The sequence below is a fragment of the Falco peregrinus genome, chromosome 7, assembly GCF_023634155.1.
Source record: "Falco peregrinus isolate bFalPer1 chromosome 7, bFalPer1.pri, whole genome shotgun sequence".
Lineage (NCBI taxonomy): Eukaryota > Metazoa > Chordata > Aves > Falconiformes > Falconidae > Falco > Falco peregrinus.
In genome coordinates, this window is record NC_073727.1 from 5414720 (window position 1) to 5433204 (window position 18485).

The 18485-nt window shown below is 44.9% G+C and overlaps 1 protein-coding gene across 1 annotated transcript in view; it reads right to left on the reverse strand.

Annotated features, from left to right (window-relative positions):
• Positions 1-16886, reverse strand: part of LOC129784879 (kinesin-like protein KIF26B) — a 125035-nt gene extending 108149 nt beyond the window's left edge. Inside the window, exons 1-2 of the mRNA XM_055810461.1 lie at positions 16824-16886; positions 16187-16588 (exon numbers count right to left, since the gene is read on the reverse strand). Of these exons, the coding sequence (XP_055666436.1) occupies positions 16187-16588; positions 16824-16886 (465 nt within the window). The remainder of the gene's footprint in view (positions 1-16186; positions 16589-16823) is intronic.
• Positions 16887-18485: the final 1599 nt, after the last annotated feature.

The window sequence follows — 18485 nt, forward strand, 5'->3', positions numbered from 1 at the left end:
TCCTATCCAGGTGAGTCATTAGTTAGGGAAATGAAACTAATCAAAAAGAGAAAAGAAAATGGGGTAGAGGGATTAAAATAGAATAGAAGTTTTTTTTTTTAAAGGGAAGAGGTGTACAGCGTGTTTGCTGGTTGCAAGAAGAGAACCAGCAGTATATAAAGAAAGCACAGGGCTGTGGCCAATTAGCAACTCCATGTTTTGGGTGCCCTAACAAGCCTCATGCTGCCTGACAGGATCTTTCAGCAGACAATGATGAAGGAAAGCGCAAAGTCCAACACCGCTTCACCCAAGACAGAGGAGGCCTCTAACAAATGCTGGAACATCTACAGATACATTTCACCTTTGTTTTACACCCTGTAATTTCACTGGAGTCACTACAGTTGCCAGAATAAAAGCAAAGATGGAGTTGGGTGCAGGATGTACAGTTTACAATGAACATAATTATTTTCCAGTTAATTGTACATACACTGCAACATGTTTCCAGCAGATTTTTCTACCTTAATTCCCATGCTGGTCTCCAGTTCGCTCACAGCATGCCGCTGGAGGTCTGACATAAAACCGGTATTATAACAGAGCGTGCAGGTTGCCACAGATGGTTGAAATTAAAGGCAGCTTAACAAGCCATTCCACAGACAAAGAGGCAGCACATCGAGAGCTGCCCACAGTGAGAACGGTGTCTCCAAACATGCCTGCCTCGAGAGACATTGCAGTGCTGATGCCAGTCTCCAAACCCGCAGCCGCTTGGCTGACATCCAGGAACAAAAGCTACGGGGCTGGACTCCCAGGGCACTGGCCAAGCGAAGCAAGCACGAACCTGCAATCCAGCCATCCAGCAACAGTGGGGTCAGCCTTACAGAAAGTTATGCCTCTCCATTAGGTACACCCAGCATCAGCAGCACTTCAAAACAGCCCTCTCCTGCCTACAGGGCTATGCAACGTTTTTATGAAGCCTAGCAACATGTAGTGGGCTCTGGTAGGTGCCACAAGAAGATAAACAGCTTTGAAGAACTTGGCCAAAATATCTGCAGAAGTGGAGGCTGTTAGAGCAGCAGCATGCACTCAAACACTCTTTAATTGTAAATGATGAAAAAAAAAAAATCAAACTTACCTTAGAAAGTTGCTATTAAGGTAACAGCCAGCAGGAAAGCAGGCATTAAGCGATTTACCCATGATGGCAAATGTTATTATTTCTTGTTCTTAGCATGTTTTTTTCTGAAAGAGGAAGCTTTCTCAGAAAGGATATTCATCCCCAAGATCACTTTATAGAATCACAGTAGAGCATTAGCCTGATTTCCCATTTACCTGGCAAAACTGCCGACAACAGAGTAACTTGGGGTGTGTTTTCTGCGTGCTGTTTTCAGGGTCTCCATCTAAGGCTCATGAGGATTACAGACAGGATCTAAATAAATGTTTAAAATACTAATAATGATGCTTGTTGTTATTTGGATTAGAAAGGATATAAATAGAAAAAAGTTACAGTTGCTTTACTTTGCTTGACAGGTGTCATAGCAAAAGCAGTTAAAGCAATACAATCCTCAGTGCAAAAGGAAGAGAATTAAAATCTGAAAAATGCTATTTCTGCAGTTTAAACCTTGTGAATAATGACAGTAACAAAGAATGTCTAGGGATGGGAAAGAGAGGGAACACATCTGAGATATCATGTAAGCCAGTACAAATTGTTACTTAGAAATTCTAGACATATTCTCAAGACAAACTTTTTGAAAAGTAGAAAAATGCTTTCACATAAATATTTACTTTTCCACTAGAAATAAAAACACTGAACAATCTATTCCAATTAATGTTCTAACTAATGAAATTACAAAGGCCCCCTTTCTGTTCTTTCAGATACAGTTTAGTAGCATTTATATGTTGTCAAGCCTTGCATCACCCGTTTGATCTCTGGAAAGGCAGAGAGAATACAAAACAAACATTAACAAATACCACATGAATACAGAATGCCTAACAGCATGCCATTCACAACAGCAGACAGCCAAGGACAATTAAATTATTCATAGATATGAACTGTCCAAGGTAGGGAGGAAAAAAGACAGACAATTAATAAACACTCTCTTGGAAACAAAAAATATCACAAAGAAGCACCCAACCCCACTAGCAATTTTAATTTTTTTTTTTTTGTTTGTTTGTTTGTTAAACTGACAGCCAGCTTCTGGTACCAATCAGAGAATCAGAAGTCAAGGTCTTTCTCAAAGACTTTTTGTCATAACTGGGTAATTAGCTACCATATATTCAAGTGCCATATTCCAATCCCTTTAAGGCCGATAGCTTTGAAATGCAAACCACAACTCCCTTCTCCCTCCCAAAAGAGCCGATGCTGAGCCAGCACGCAAGAGATGCTGCAGAATGCGATGGGCGACATTAGCAAGAAAGGAAAAAGCCCATTAGTCAGGAGCCAAGCACACAAGAAACCTGGACTCCGTTTTATGCAACCAATTAGTTCACCAAGTTGCTCTGTATCTCCTTTCCTCAGCTGGAAAAGCAGAAGAAAACAGAAGAAGCAGACACTGAGAGATCTACCTCTGTACACCAGTAATGGGCACATTTACGTGAACATTTGCAACTCTGTGAAGTCCTGCGACTTCCATAAGCATCTAAGGGACCACTTAACTCCAAGAGCACCCGTCCTCTTCCACTGAGTAGACCTTCTCCTATGGAAACTTCTGTGGGGAAAGTCCCATTCCACATCACAAGCAAATATTAAAGCTTTTTATAGAAAAACAGCAAGACGGACAGAAATAGCCTGGGGGCAAAGGCGAAGGCAGCTAGATGCTGAGGGCTCCAGTACTCCAGCAACAACTGCAGAGAGCTGCAGCAGCACGGTGGAGCAGACAGCTGGGGACAGCCACCAGCACCACAGCAGGTGATGGGACAGGACTGATCTCACTTCAGCTGCACCCACACTCACTGCTGGATGTATTTACATTACCAGTGAAGGCAAACCTCAGCTAAGGTGCCTGTTAGTATAATCTGGTAGCTAAATTATCTGTGCACTGGAAGTCCTTCTGCCCTGACATAGTGTTACCCTTCTGCTGCTCTATCAGAGGTTACCATTTTATATCCTTGCAGCTAAACCCACAGAAATTACAGTTCTCAGAGCCTTAAGGTTTGATACATTTAGCTGGAGCTAAGAAGAGCAGGGAACTTACCTGGATCTTTATGTACTGGGAGCATGCGCTAACCACCAAATATAGGGGGGGGGTCTAGACTGGCCAGAAATTCTGCACTGATCTCAAAAGACCTCTCCATCAAAGCCTAAATTACCAGAGTTTCAGTTTCAATAAGTTATTCTAGAAAATCACATCAAAAGTCAAAAAAAAAGAAACAAACCCACAACATATTGAAGAAAGGCAAAAAGCAAGTCCAATTCTTTCATGTGTCAGTGATGTCCGGTGGTAACAAGGAAAAGATGAGAGACTTCAGTGAAAAACAGATTTGCAGATTGTTTCACTGCCTTTTGAAGACGGTAATCCCGATTCTTCAAAAAGGAAAAGAAAGAATCCAAGACCTTTCCCTTTTCTTTCCCAGCCACCACAACCTCTACTAAAACAACCACAACAAAACAAAACAACAAAAAGAGAAACCATGCTTATTACTTACCTTAATTATACATGTGCCTGGCCAAAGAACAGAAGGCATAGAACACACCGCATTATCGGTTTCCAGAAGTAAAAGACCTGTCCTTTACCCTGAAAGCCGTTTTGTCCCATTCCAAAAGGCTGTATGGCTCGTCAGGGAGAGGACATTGGGAGCTCTGCAGCCATTGCTGCAGAAAGCAGTGCGGAAAAAGAAACGTATACACACACACACACACATATATATATGTACATAAAGAGAGCAAACTCATATGGAAGCTGCAATGAAGCAATGAATCCTATCCTCTCATTTTATATGGAGGTGGGTAAATAATGGCACAACAGAGATTTCATTCATGCAGAGGTCTAGGCTATGCTGGGAAGTCTCAGTCGGACAATTTGCTGCAGATGCTTGCTTAGAGGAGCCATTTGTCAGTGTCACCCGTGCACATTACTATACACTGCTTCCTCGGCAGCATGATTCCACACCAGCTCCCCACACAGCACACTCTGGTCCTTGATATTTCAGGCACAGAAACAGCCCTTATCTGGGCCTTAGCAGCATGTGCTTATTGAAATGGTTCCTATTATCCAAAGTGCAAGCGTTTGGAGTAGGAAAGGGACAGAATTTGTTTCCTTTGCTGATAAAAGGAACAGCAAATTAAGTGAAGTCACAACAGTTCTCCTTCCCCTTATCCCCCTCCTCTTTATACCCCTGTTTAGCTCATTGGTTGTAAACAGCCAACACAAGTATTCACATCAGCAGAGCTGACTCCTGGAGGATACAGGCATCTTGGATGTTTCACCTCTTGATATACTTAAGTGGACTATTAAACAGGCAAGACAGTGGCAGACCAGTTAGAAAGAACTAACTAGGACTGACAAAGAAGGTTGGCAATGTAAAGCACTTCAGTCTGTAAAGTGCTTGATTTAGAGGTATCAGTGCCAGCGTATTCACCCTTCATGTATACTCCCCACACACACACCTTTTAGTTCTCCTCTCACACCTTAAGTCTTTTCTGTTCTGCTTTTAAAGTATTTGGAACAAGTACTACTACTTAATAATGCACCCTCAGATTGTCCAGTTAATAATACTACAGAATTAGTAAACTCAATGCTGTAAGAATTCTGGAAATCAAACATCTTTTTCATTCCGAGACAGGCAGAAGAAAAGGAGAGGCCAGGCTGAATTCATAACTACTGCTGATGCACTGTGTCATTTATTTGCTACATTGGGTGAAACTGTTAGTGCTATGGGTTGAGACCCTATTTTATACCCAGACTGAAACTGACAGTATGGAACATATATGTCTGGTAAAAGAAAGAGAAACAAATGAATTAGATGTAAGAAAGAAAATATCATTACATCCTTAGATCACAGGATGCACCCGTACCTTAGCCTTTGGAAAACCTAATTTCAAAATGAAAAATACTGAAGTGCATTAAACCAAAGGCAACTTTGGTTTAGCTGCCTTCTACTCCTCTGGCTGCTTGCTGATTTTTGCTTTGAGAAAGAGAGACTGAGAGATTAGAAGTCATAGGGATGGCTTTTTTAAAAGAACAGCTGAAAAAAAAAATCACAAAAAAACCCACCACAATAAAAAACCCAAAACCTTCATATGAACTATTACTGTAAAGCTTTAATGACATCAGCAGTGAGCTCAGCCTTTTAAAAAAACTCTGGTTTATCACCCATTTCTCCCTGCTTCCCCAGTGTGCCACCTTTCCCATGGAAGCACTGTTCCTTTGCTGCCTGGACTAACCAAGGCACACTTCACTCCCATTTCATTTCTGTCTCCATAGCCTGTCCTCTTCCTCTCAAAGCCCTGTCCTTCTCCTTGCAGTGGTCCTTTCCCATTCTCATAGCTGCTCATGTCTTTTAGGGCACCAAAATGGATTGCCCAATCTGCTGTTACGTGCCTACTCCCACCCCTCACAGCTTTAAAAACTGTTAACAATGATGTTGAAGCCAAACGCCCAACAGTTCACCAGTCAAGAAAAGGATAAAGGAGAGATGTGATCAAATACCTCAACAGAGGTTACTGCAGCAGGGAAAGCAATTCTGAATACATTTATTTATTTATTTTTAATATCAGAGGTCTCATCAAGAACTTACAAGGACCAGATCCCAACTGTTCATTTAAAATGAGAAGGCATTTCAATAAGCTGCCTCATTCCTCATCCTCACCAAACAGCCTCTTGGCAGGGACACTGAACCAAGAACTTCACAAAAACCAGCTCTGCAATATCTTTCAGAGCCTTGTTTTCATGATGGTGGGAGAGCATACCCCTATGGTCCCTTAAGCCAGTTTCTTCTCTTACCCACCCCACCTACCGTAACTTCTTTTTTGCACCTTTAAGTCTAAATCAAAATCCACAGAATTGTTGTCAAATCCATTATTCAAAAATGGATTTGACACACAGGAGAAAAAAAAAAAAAAAAAAAAAGAAAAAAAAACAACGGAAAAAAGAAGGAAGTCTTATTAGGCGTGCTGAAAGAGCAGCTCTGGATTCCGGCTTACCACCCATGCTGCAGAACTGCTTACAAAGCCATCACTAATGGCCTTCCAGCTACCCATCATTTCCCCATGTTCAGTCTGCCCAGACAGCTAGCTATTCCTTTCTAACAAATACCATTTTAATTGCATCTCCCACTTCGTTAGCCTTCTCGACCTCCAGTAAAAGCCATCTATGGTCTAACAATCTTTTAAATCTGACACTCGCACCGACTAGCACACTTGTATGCCTTCCTGCTAGGTTCACATGTACGCAGGCTTATTGTCAAGGATTTCCATTAGAAATCTAATGGGTATGAGCTGAAATGACAGCTTTAGGACTAGTGGGGAGAGGAAAGGGGGGAGGGAGTGAAAAGGGAGAGGGGAATAGGGAAGAATATGTATCTGTATTGCAAATGCCCCCTGTCACCAAAGACTTCATTGTGCCTTTCTGGTGCCAGGGCTTCTCCAGTCCCAACACCTCCCTCGGAGCAACAAATGCCAGCCACACAGCCTCAGCCACTGTTAACTCTTCCTGCGGGAACGCTGCCAGCAATTTCAGCAATATTAACCCTGGGAATACTAACATGATTTAGAGGACTTGTTAAATTTTAATGATACTGTTAGAAAAGAGGAAAACACACGAGGCACAACTCCCAGTTTGGTGCATTTGGCTGCTGAATAGGATATTAATGTTTTTCTTTGCCCGGCACTATTAAATGAGCAGTGAAACTAATAGAGAAATGAAGAGTAATGACTTCTATTCTTGCTGTTCAGCGCTTGCTTAAAGCCAAGACTGCCTTATTGCCCATAGGCTTTCTGCTGGAGTCCACCAGGTGGATGGAGCAAACGGGTAATTCTTTCAGCATTTGGCCCTTGGTAGGTCAGAGGTTCATTTAGCTAAGAGGCACTGAAAAATAAAACTGTCCAATTGAAATAGTAGCATCACATCATACAGGCTATCGGTTAGAAGGCTGAAGCCCACTTCAGCATAAACAAGCCTGAGTTTGGCTTTGGTAAGACAGGAATTTGCCCACGCAACTCTTCCGTAAAGGAGCCAGGACAGAAACATGCAAAGACCAAGTTCTGTCCCACTTTCAGCAAAGGGCTCCAGAGCAACCACCTTCTTCAGCACTGCAGGAATCTCTTTCACATCTTCAAGTATGCCTGCGATAAAAGGAATTGGCAATTCCCAACAGACCCACACAGCGGCCGGCAGAAATTGAGAGGCTGTATTCCTGAATCTTTATTTATCTTCAGTTAATTATGAGGGTGGGAGAGAAAGAGGGAATGAAACACGGACAACTTGGGGACAATGGATTCCACTGCTGAGGCCAGTCTGCTCAGATAGTTCTGAACACAGTTGAAATTCCCAAACAGCTATGAATTTTCACTTTTCCTTCAGAAAAAGAAAATATTTACTGTGGTGGATGTCAGCCTCCTTTCATTTGCTTTTCCCCAAACATTCATGTCAGTAGAATTCTGTTCTCATGCAAGCCCATGGAATAGAGAAGCTGTTGTCAATGCTCAGATGCAAATAAATGATCACATAAAAGTATTAATGATTTAGGAGGCATGATGAAATAAGAATTAGAGGTTTCTTATTAATCGATCACAGAAAATCTGCAGGCTGAAACACATTTGTAAAAGCCAAATACATAATAAAGCAAGTTACATTTGAAGGTAATTTGGGAGCCAAAACACTTAAAAAGACTGTACTCCTGAGTTAAGATTTTCCTACAAACACTAGAGTTGGATGGACGCTTTATATCAGTCATACTGCACTGGATACAGATATCCTATCTTCAGCATACACAGTTCCTCTGACACACAACACCAGCAAGAAATTTAAAATGTTTTCCAGAGCCACACTCACATCAGCTTGCAGTATTTTTTTACTAAACTGATTTTTAAAAGGCATTTGACACTCTCTTCCTAAATCACCAAATCCATCGAGTAAGATCATTGGCCAGCCACTAACAAAGCAGATACCATACAGCCTGCGAGTTAAGTTCTCCTACTTGTACGGCAAGGTGAGCAGGCCCAACCTTACTTTAATAGGATGGCACAACAAGTTTAAATAGGCAAGATAAAAAACTTATACCAACACAGAACTTACTTATGTGAATCTAGAAGTGTCTGGCTCCTTCTGAAGAGAAGGAAGTCTTTTGTTTCCATCATGAATTGTAAACCAAGTCCAATTTAATACTCTATCAGTTCACTGAAGTCTTTTGAGCAGAATTTCCCTGACTATTTTGGTTTTCTTTTACTATATGATTTAATAGCACAGATTGAACAGAGTAGCAGGGCTTAGTGACAACTAAAACTAAACATAGCTGAACATGAAAATGTATTTTAAGAAGTACACCAACACTAGAATGGTAAGTAGCTTTTAATAGCCTTACTACATAATAATACTGTTTTATTTCAAATAAAATAAATTTAATTCTGATACCATACAACCAAACCCGAGCTGCAATTGAAGACACCAGTTTCTTAAAACTTATTATTTTGTAGAGCTGGTATCATATTTTCCTTTACTTCCTCTTTCATAAAATAATTAAAAAGTAATCACTATATTCTGTACTAGCTACAGCTGAGGTTACGGTTAGATGCATTGTGCTGCTCTCATCAGTACCTTCTCATCAGAGCTCACTGGCTCTTCTCATCTGCTGTCGTAATAACACATCGTCTAAGTCATTCCCTGACCTTTCAATCAAAAGGATCTGAGTTTAGAAAGCAGCGCTATTGAAACTGTTTGAACTATCTATCACTTTGATAAGAACTAAGGCAGGGAGCAACCACCATGTATTCACACAGGAGACCTGCAGGGATGCTAACTTACGACCTTCATATGGAGAGAGGAAAGAAAAGGCACACTGGGAAGCCCACAAGGGGCCGGGATGTCTTCGCCCTGCTCAGCCGAGCAGACGCATGCAAGCATTCCCTGGTTAGAGGTATATGATAGGTAGAGCTGTGGCCTAAAGGAAATACTGCAGATTTTGCTGAAGCCAGAATGCCCTCGCTAGGGCCAATTTCGTGTAAGTCAACAGACTGAAGACCAACAAGGTTCAGATCTGGACCTCTTCTCTCCTCCTCCCCACTTTTTTCCCTGTATAACATGAATTATTGTTGATTGCTTATAACAACAGCAAAGGAGTTTTAAATATTTGACATTTCTTGCAGGATCTTTTGAATAGCCTCCATCCCAAGCTCAGAATGGTCCAGTCAACATTGTTCTACCCTATTAAGGATCTTGTGTTAGAGAATCCTCAAAAGCTCTCTCATCAAAACATTACTAAGCTATGCTGTAATATCATCTAAAGAGGGGAGTGGAGGGAAAAGAAGCATAAGCAAATGTGTATTCTGGTTGTAGATGCTACAACTCTACCAGGAAGGTGTCCAATTATATATTTCAGGGTTTAGAACAGAGATCTAAACACAGTTCTCAGCAGCTTCATTACGCTCATAGTTACTAATTTTTTAGAAACCCTGGTTTAATGTACAAAGGTTGCACAGGAGGCAAGTGAAAATAAAACCGAGCAACATGAGTCACTGGGAATTTGAGTTCTATAAACCTATGAATAAGGATGCCGCCATGGTATGATCATCTAAGACAACCTTGCTCCAATGACCAACTTGTGCTCACAGAAACTGTTCTATGAAACATTGCCATGCCTTTCAAATGCGTAAGCTGAAACTTCCGAAGAAAAGCAGCCCTTCAACATGTGACTGCAGCAGACTGCTTGCAGTTGTCTTTACCACTGCTTTCCAGAAAAGCAATACCTTAATTAATTGTTGTGACTTCCATCAGTGTCACAGTGCAACCAAAATTCAGTCCAATACTGGGAAAGACCGTGGAAGACACCTCCAGAACTTCCCACTCATGGGATACTACTTTGTTTATCAAGTTGTTGTTACATACTACAACTTCCTTAATTCAAAATAAACATGCAATCTACTTTTCTGCATTCAGGGATAGTTCTTGAATTGCAGCTTCAGCAACAAATAACGTAGACTAGGAATTACTTAGGCAGTGGCGGCAGAGCAGGGGGAGGCATATGTTTGTATTCCGCACATTTTATTAACATACATGCCTCTCAAGCTACAGCATGACACTTTGCTAAGATCTAAGCTACCAATTTTACTTAGAACATCTCTCACACTTTTGACATGTGCACCACATGTCACAGAATGCTGCAGTTCCTACTACATCATTATGTAGAGCATGACAGTCAAGTTTATTGCGGTGACGGGCTGGAAGTTCAGTGCTTGGAAGCACCCCAATTATATGATGTCAAAGGCTATGTGCTGCTGATGTGGCAAAACTGCAGTGTCTTTCAACCCTACATACACAGCACGGCAACGTTCTAATAATCTGCTGATGCAGGCGTGAATCCCATTACATGCCGATGGCCCGTACCGGTAACATGTGACATTTTTTCTAACACTGCCTGGGTAATCCAGCATGGATGACCTTTCTTCCTCCCCTACTTCCAAAATTATATGCCAAAATCTTATGCTTGTTGTACAAGATTGCTACAGATGTTGCAACATATACTTGTAGGAAAATAATAAGACTATCTAAAGATACAAGGTGATTTTAGAGAATGGTGCAGCGTTCATAGCATGTATAAAGCACCCCAAAGGAAATCTGTCACTTAATAATAGCCCGGCATGAAGAGGCCAGCTATAGACTAAGCATTGACTTTGTATTTCTGAACACAGTGTTTTCAGATGCACAGCCAAGTGTCTGTAAGAAAAAAAAAAAAAACACTATCAAAATTTTGCTCTTCCCTAGAGATTTATTTCAGATAATATGTCGATACTTCCTCTCCACCAACCCCAACAGCTCCATCTATGGTCTAAAAGTATTTACTTTCCCAATAGGAAAAACACCCTAGTCTCAATTTACTAAATACAATCACAGGCCTGCTCCTAATTTCCAGGGCACTCAGTGAGCCTTTCTGCTCCCGTGGAGGAAGCTGCAGAGCTAACAGTTCTGACAGCTTCCTAAAAAGCAGTCTTTAATATACAGTATCTTTACCCTTACCTCAAAGACATTTGCAAGCTTGAAAGAAACATTTATATCATTTCACATGTTGACACTGTGGATTGCGGCAGCAAGACTTCCAGCTGTTCCTAATAAAGGAGTTTACGTTAATTCGTCAGAGGTGAAGGCAGATCCGTTTGTCTCCTCTGGACCTCTGTAAACAGCTGTAATTCCAGGGCAAGTGAAGTAGCTTGTGGTTTCCCAACTTGCCAGGAAACATACAATTGTAAGAAGATTCACAGATGAGTTATGCTAAACGTTCGGTATTGTGACCTGTGATGCAACACAAAAGAATGGTTGTTGTTGCCTAAACTTTAATGGAGTTAATCCTTCCAAATGCTGACAAATTACTGCCTCAGGCCATTTAAAATCACATTTCTAATGCAATAATCCTATCTGCATTACAATGAGTTGGGATGAAATGATTAGGTGCCTGAGATTTTTTGCACAGTGAATTAAGTCACCATACAGACTGGCCGTGCTTGTTCACAAATTAAAGGTCTGGACAGAAATGAAATTCCATTATTCTGCCACTTACTAAGCTTTGAGAAAGGGTTCATTACTGTCCTGTCTCTACTGGGAATCTTTCTAAAGTAGCTACAAGCTAACAGGAACCTGGTTTTCATTATACGAACTTCAGGGCTTTCTTTATTAATAATTATTAGTCAAGACTGACTACTGAACATCTTTGAAATAGAAAAGGCTAATTCAACAGTACGCAAGCAAAAAGTCAGGTAGAGTGTCAGTAAATGGGGGGGGCGGAGGAAGAAAACAAAACTGTAGTCTGAATCAAGTCCTCTCCTTCCCTCTTCACAGACACACCATGCTAAACCAGAATTTACCCAATTCTTACACTCAGAAGCATAGACTTTTTGGCTAAGGGATAGGCCAGCACATAAAACACCTAACAACACAGGTGCTATCCATCTCTAGCATTTAAAATAGTATCCTTACTTCCTGACCCAATCACAACAGGCCCAAGCAGCTATTCACGTCTACACATTCAAATTACCTCTTGGTTTAAAGGTTGCATTCAGGATTTTTTAAATCCTGTACTAACAAATACATAGTTGCCAGCTTAAGACTATTTCTATTAGCATTCAGTTGATGATTTACACACAATATAATTTGATACACATAAATATATTAACTCTCCAATTAAACTTGATGGTCTTTTTTTTGCCAGATGCCTGTGAGGTTAATGTCCCATTGAAGCCAGAGGATATCACAGGTTTGAACTCAAGGCAACCAGATTTCACACAAATTCTGATAAACAGCTTATCAGCATAAACTTTTATGCTAGAACTTTGATGCCCTTCTGAAAATATAGCCTAAAATGAAGCCAAATTTAAAAAAAAAAAATCAGTATTAAATTTGTGAGACAATCTTTATCATCATGCAAATGTTTAATGTTGCAACAAAACCCTCACAAACAATGGCCATTAAATGCTCTATGATCCTCTCAGTTACAAACTGCAATGTGCAACTATAACAACCACCTGTGCTAGTCATTTCCCACGGGCATGCTTTGCATAGGGGTTACAATAAGATTTAATTCTCACAAAACGTAACCCCTTGTATGCACATAACTGCTGTACATCATTAAGTCACATCTGTATCACAAGAGAGGAAAAAGAAACAACGTGCTTTTAGCATTTTTCTTTTTGTAATTGGCAGGGAACGTGGCGTTTTAAACAGTTAAAATAAAGCAGCACAACTATAATTATATATTCCTCACTTTTGTGCCTGACCAAAAAAACAAACCCAAATCCCAAGGTTTCATCCTGTTGACATATTAGGAGAGAATGCTCCTATTTAAAACTGAAAGCTCAACACCTCCACACTAACAATGAGCTAGTCAGAAGCAGTTTGCTCTAGGTTAAGTGTGGCTTTTTCTGATTCAAGTGAAAAGCTTCAGCACATAGCTTCATGCATAAAGCCTGGTCTGTTTATGCACCAATTAAGTATACTATTACACTTTGCAGATATACACAGACATTTACATGACTCCACGCTAGAAAACATCAATATAGGTTCACAATCGGACAGGTTACTGCAGAGTCCAGTATCTGCTGCTAGATACATGTCAAAACACAGATACCCTCATATTCTGCTTGTTCTGCAACACACAACACCCTGGGCTATATTCATTTCTAAATGCAGTATGAGTGTGAAACAGGTGCCACAGACTACATGTATAATACTAATGAAATTTCTGCGGTGTCTTCAAAAACCAAGAAAAAACATATAAGTCAGCTAGATCTGGCTGACTAGAAGATGACTGATACACTTTGAATGATTCATTTAATTGTTCTAATAAAGGCATATCGCCAGTTAGCTGCATCCTACTGGGCACCAGAGTCTTGAGCTGTAAGATGCTTTGCAAGTTCTGAGGGAATGTCCAGAACCAGGAATGTGATCTATTTCTTCTTCCACTGAACTCAGTGGCAGGACCGATTCTACCCCTCAAAAACCTATTCCCTTATCAGCGATCAGGAGCGGACCTCACAGGACCCTGAAAAACACCAGCTACATTAACACAGCAAGGTAGCCTCCACCCTCCATCCAAACCAAAGGAAGTTTTCTCCAGATACATGACAGGTTTCCACATTCTTGCAAGAGATCAGACTGTACATCTTGCCCTCGGAGGGCAACCCCAGAGCATTACTGTGGCGTGCACCACATGGCATGCAAAGGCAGCTCACAGGCCCTGGCTGAGCCCACGCCAGCACCCGGCTTTCCCCTAAGCAGGCACTGATAAGGCCAGCCCACACATGCCAATGAAAACAAACTTGGCCGGCTGGCACAGCATACCCGGTCCAAAGAAGTCGAGGGCACTAGCCATGATATTTATATCTCATATCACCTAGACCAAAGCCTTGCTGTGCTGGGCAGTGTCTGCTGAAGACAGAAATCACAATCCCAGAAGTTCTTCATGGTTGTAAAAAAGCCAGAAAGCACAAGAGAAAGGGATGCTTCTGCATAGCCACCAGCCAGGTAGCACCCATCCACACCAGGGAACTGTGTCCAAAAGGCTGGAGTACCTCAGCAGGACTGAGCCTGCAAATACTATTAAGCGTAGCAAATAGGGAGTGTCACCCTAGCCCACAGAGACCACCTTGCTTGTGCCTCCCTCCTTCCCCCTAAATGCACACATGGGACAGCAATGGTTTTGCAAGTGGCACTCCTACAGAACTGGAAGGTTTGGAAAGGAGGTGTAAGAAGAAAAAAGAACATAGGTAATGGGGCTAAAAACAGAGAGGTAAGGCTTACTACTGACGTGACTAAAGATTGGCCTATAAGCACCATCAGCTAAACCATGTGAACAACACAACAAATACCAATAGTAACACTAGGGTAACATCTCAGGGAAGCTAGTTACAATAAAAGAAGCCTGTACAAATCTTTACACGACTGCAAAATCTGTCAGAATCTGTTTAACACCGTGTGAGGGATGCAAAGCCTTGATGATTATGTTCTACCCTCCTTCCACCCCAACCTCAGTTATTCTGCTGGCTCCCATACCTGTATGGGTAATTTCCTACCTATACCCACAGCTGGTAATCACTGTCAAATCACACAGCCTGAAATTTGTGAAGATTTTGGTGTGGGGCCACTTCCCAGGGAATCAACGACGTATTAATATGGTTAAATTGACTATTAATTTTGGTTGTTCCACCTTTCCCTTTTCATGAATAATTCAGTTAAGCCAGCTCTTGAGACACGGTAACAACCAGCCCTTGAGTCTTTTGTTCAAGAGTGCACCAACTCCCTCTCAAACAGCACACAAATAAATAATGGAGAGCACAACACAAGAGCAATACCAGGGACCCTTTCTCTGCAGTCAGCTCTTTCCCACAATACCTCTTTATCGCAATCACTAATGAAAACTTTTTGAAGTGGAAGAGTAAATATTATCATTTGATAGTACCTGGACCCAAGAGGGCAAACAAAATTGCATTGTATCACATTCTGGGAGCTGTAGACCCATTCACAACACAACGCCACAACGCTGCTATGGAGGAACCCAACGCTGACTATTTTGGTTGCAGAGGGTCAGTCAAGGGCTGCTGGTCACTCTTGTAGGGCTGTTAGCCTTAATCTTTAAATGCACAACAAGCAGAGGAAACAAAAAAAATAATGCCAAACAAAACAAAACCAAGGAACTCCAGAGTATGCCTTTGGAGGTACCAGATTCCCCAACAAAGGCAGAAAGCAGACTTCCAACTCTATCCATGATCAGTCAGCTCTTAAAACCTGGGGTCGGATCTCAGAAACGCTTGCATGCTCTTTAGGCACAGGAACAACCCAACACTCAGGGTCCAGCAGCTCCAAGAATTTTTAAGTCTTCCTATTTAAAAATAATAATAATTTCTCAAAATCTAGCACTTCCTTGCAAGAATGAAGCATCACCACGTTGTCCTGGTGTTAGTGACACCTGGGAGAGCTGGGTTCAATGCTGTGGTCTGCCACAGCCTTCATGGCTGACCTTTGGGCTCACACAGCATTTCAATGGCTCATCTGAACCTGGAGCTGCGGGAGAGCCTCTCCCGCACCCAGCCCAACAACACAAGTACAAACCATGGGCATCAGACCATACGCACCTGACCACTAAGCTGGCTGCCAAGTCTCAGGATATTTTGGAAATCCATCCCATAGGGATCAAAGACGGAAAAAGGGGAAGGGACCAATGACTTCCATGTGGCATTCCCACCCTTGCTTGCCCCTCACTGGGAGCAAGAACAAGTACACGGGAAATAACAACACAAAACCACCGTCAATGCAATGATAAAGGGAGGCAAGGGGTGAGCTTGAGGGACTGCCACAGACGCCCCCCGGACCCTGCTCCACGTGAGGCAGGAGGAGGGGGTGGGAAAAGGGAAGAAGCCCAAGCAGGGCAGAACCCCAATAACCCTAAACCCCTCAGCGGCGACACCGGCAGAGGAGCCCCGGCGGCCGGCAGCCCCACCGGCCGGGGGATGGCTCCGGCCCCGCAGCCGGGCAGCACAGGGACACACACGCCCCCCGCCCCCCAGCCCCCGGCTCACCTTGCCGCTGACGGGCCCGGGGATGAGGAGCTTCAGCGCCTGCCTCTTCAGCTCCGCCAGGCGGGCGTTGCAGTGCTCGCACCAGACGCCGCGATCGGAGCCCGGCGAGGAGCCGCCGCCGCTGCCGGAGCCCGGCGACCCGGTGCCGAAGCCCGGCGAACCGCCCAGCGACCCGGGGGAGCTGGTGCCGATGCCAGGCGAGGCGGGTCCCGGCGAGCCGGTGAAGGAGCCCGGCGAGGAGGTGCCTGAGCCGGGGGACGGAGTGCCGGAGGAGCCCAGGGCAGAGCCGGCTCCCTCCGGCGCCGGGCGGCTGCCCGCCCGGGACTCCTCGTACGCCTTTCGGTACCAGCTCTCGGGGGAGAAGGGGGCGGCGGGCTTGGTGGGGGAGCAGGGCTCGGTCACCTGCAGCGGGAGAAGGAGAGCGGTCAGGCGGGCCCGGCAAGTTGCGCTCGGACGCTGCGCGCCCGCGGTGGCCCCCGCGCGTCGCCCCGAGCCGCCGCCCGCACCGCGCAAGGTAAGCGGGGCCGGGGGGGGGAAGGGCGGTAGCCGCCGGCGGCGGGACGCGCCGGGCGAGGGGCGCGGGGTCCCGGCACGGCGGCGGCACCGCTCCCAGCCCCCCTCTCCGCCCGCAACTTACCCCGTATTTTCTGCTCCGCGCCGTGACCGCGATCCGCTCCTTATTCCCAGCCACCGAATTCATGGTGGCTTCGCAGCGCGGCGGGAGAATTTCCCACAGGTTTCCCAGTCCGCATCCGAAGGGAATCAGCCGGTCCCGGGAAGTCCCCCGCGGAGCGGGCAGGCTGCTGCCGCTGCCGGGGTCGCTCAGCCCCGAGACACCGTCAGTTCTCGGGAAAACGCTTGCGGCTGGGGTTCTCTCCCGGTCGGTTTTTCCTCATTGTCTTCCCTCTCATTCCCTCACAAGCCCATGTTTTCAGAGGAGCACCATCCGGCGCGGGCAGCGCGACTCTCCCTCTGTCCCCCGCAGGCAGCGCGACTATCCGTTCCCGCAGGCAGCGCGGCTCTCCCCGTCCCCCGCAGGCAGCGCGGCTCTCCCCGTCCCCCGCAGGCAGCGCGGCTCTCCCTCTGTCCCCCGCAGGCAGCGCGGCTCTCCCTCTGTCCCCCGCAGGCAGCGCGGCTCTCCCTCTGTCCCCGCAGGCAGCGCGGCTCTCCCTCTGCCCCCGCAGGCAGCGCGGCTCTCCCTCTGTCCCCCGCAGGCAGCGCGGCTCTCCCTCTGTCCCCCGCAGGCAGCGCGGCTCTCCCTCTGTCCCCCGCAGGCAGCGCCGCATCCGAGCCGGCTGCGGGCAGGCGCGGAAGGGAGCGGGAGCCGCGCTCTCCCCGGCAGCGCCGCTGTCCGCCTCCGCTACAGCGGCAACTTGTTTCCTTCACCAAGGTTTGTAAGTGAGTTAAAAGAAATCCTCCAAAAATATCGGGATCCAGGCTCTGGGAGGAGCCTCCGCCTCCCTTGCAGCCAATATCCTCCTGCCCATTTGTGCCTGACAGTTTCGCAGGGAAGGGAAGGGGAAGCGCCGGGCGCCCCCCGCTCAGCAGCGGAGCTGCGGGGCCGGCGGCTGCGGGCACACCGGGGCCCCGCCGCAGCTCTGCGCCGTGCCTCAGCTGCCGGGAGGGTCCATTTTATTTTGCAGTATTTCTTGATTGACGTCTGTGATTTCCCCCCTCTTCTTGGAAAGGGCGGGCGGGCGCTGGCGGGAGGGGGAACCTTGTTGCTTCCACGGCAGTTATTGGTTAGTTGCCTGTATTCAGGGCTTTAATGAACACGGTTTCACAAGTGTTCCCAGTCCTTCCGAAATAACTAGGAAAGAAAAGCAAGCTGTATTTATGACAGTCACTGGCATCTCTTTTCCGTGTTGTAATTTTACGTGTATTAATTTAACTTGCAGTCAAGGGCGTAATAAATTGATCTCTTAACAATGAAATTCTGCAGACTTGCATCCCTATTAATCTTTCCTTTCTCATTATGTTTTCTTTTGGCGGGTCGTGTGTATCTGGTTACGCATCCTTTTTTATTTCAAATCCTGCAGATAGCACAATCATCTCAAATAAATCTTCCTCCTCGAAACAAGTTGCTCATTTTCTCAGAAACGGATGCAGTAAAGAGCTAAACGCCAGATCCCCTGGTAGGGCCGTAACATGGATGGGTTGATGCAACTGAAAAGGCAGAACACACAGGGGACTCACACCCACCTTTCCAACCTCCTATCGTTACTTCTATATAAACGCATCCTTCCAGCATCCCTAATGTACCTGGGCTGTAACAGCCACGAGGAAACAAAACCAGCCC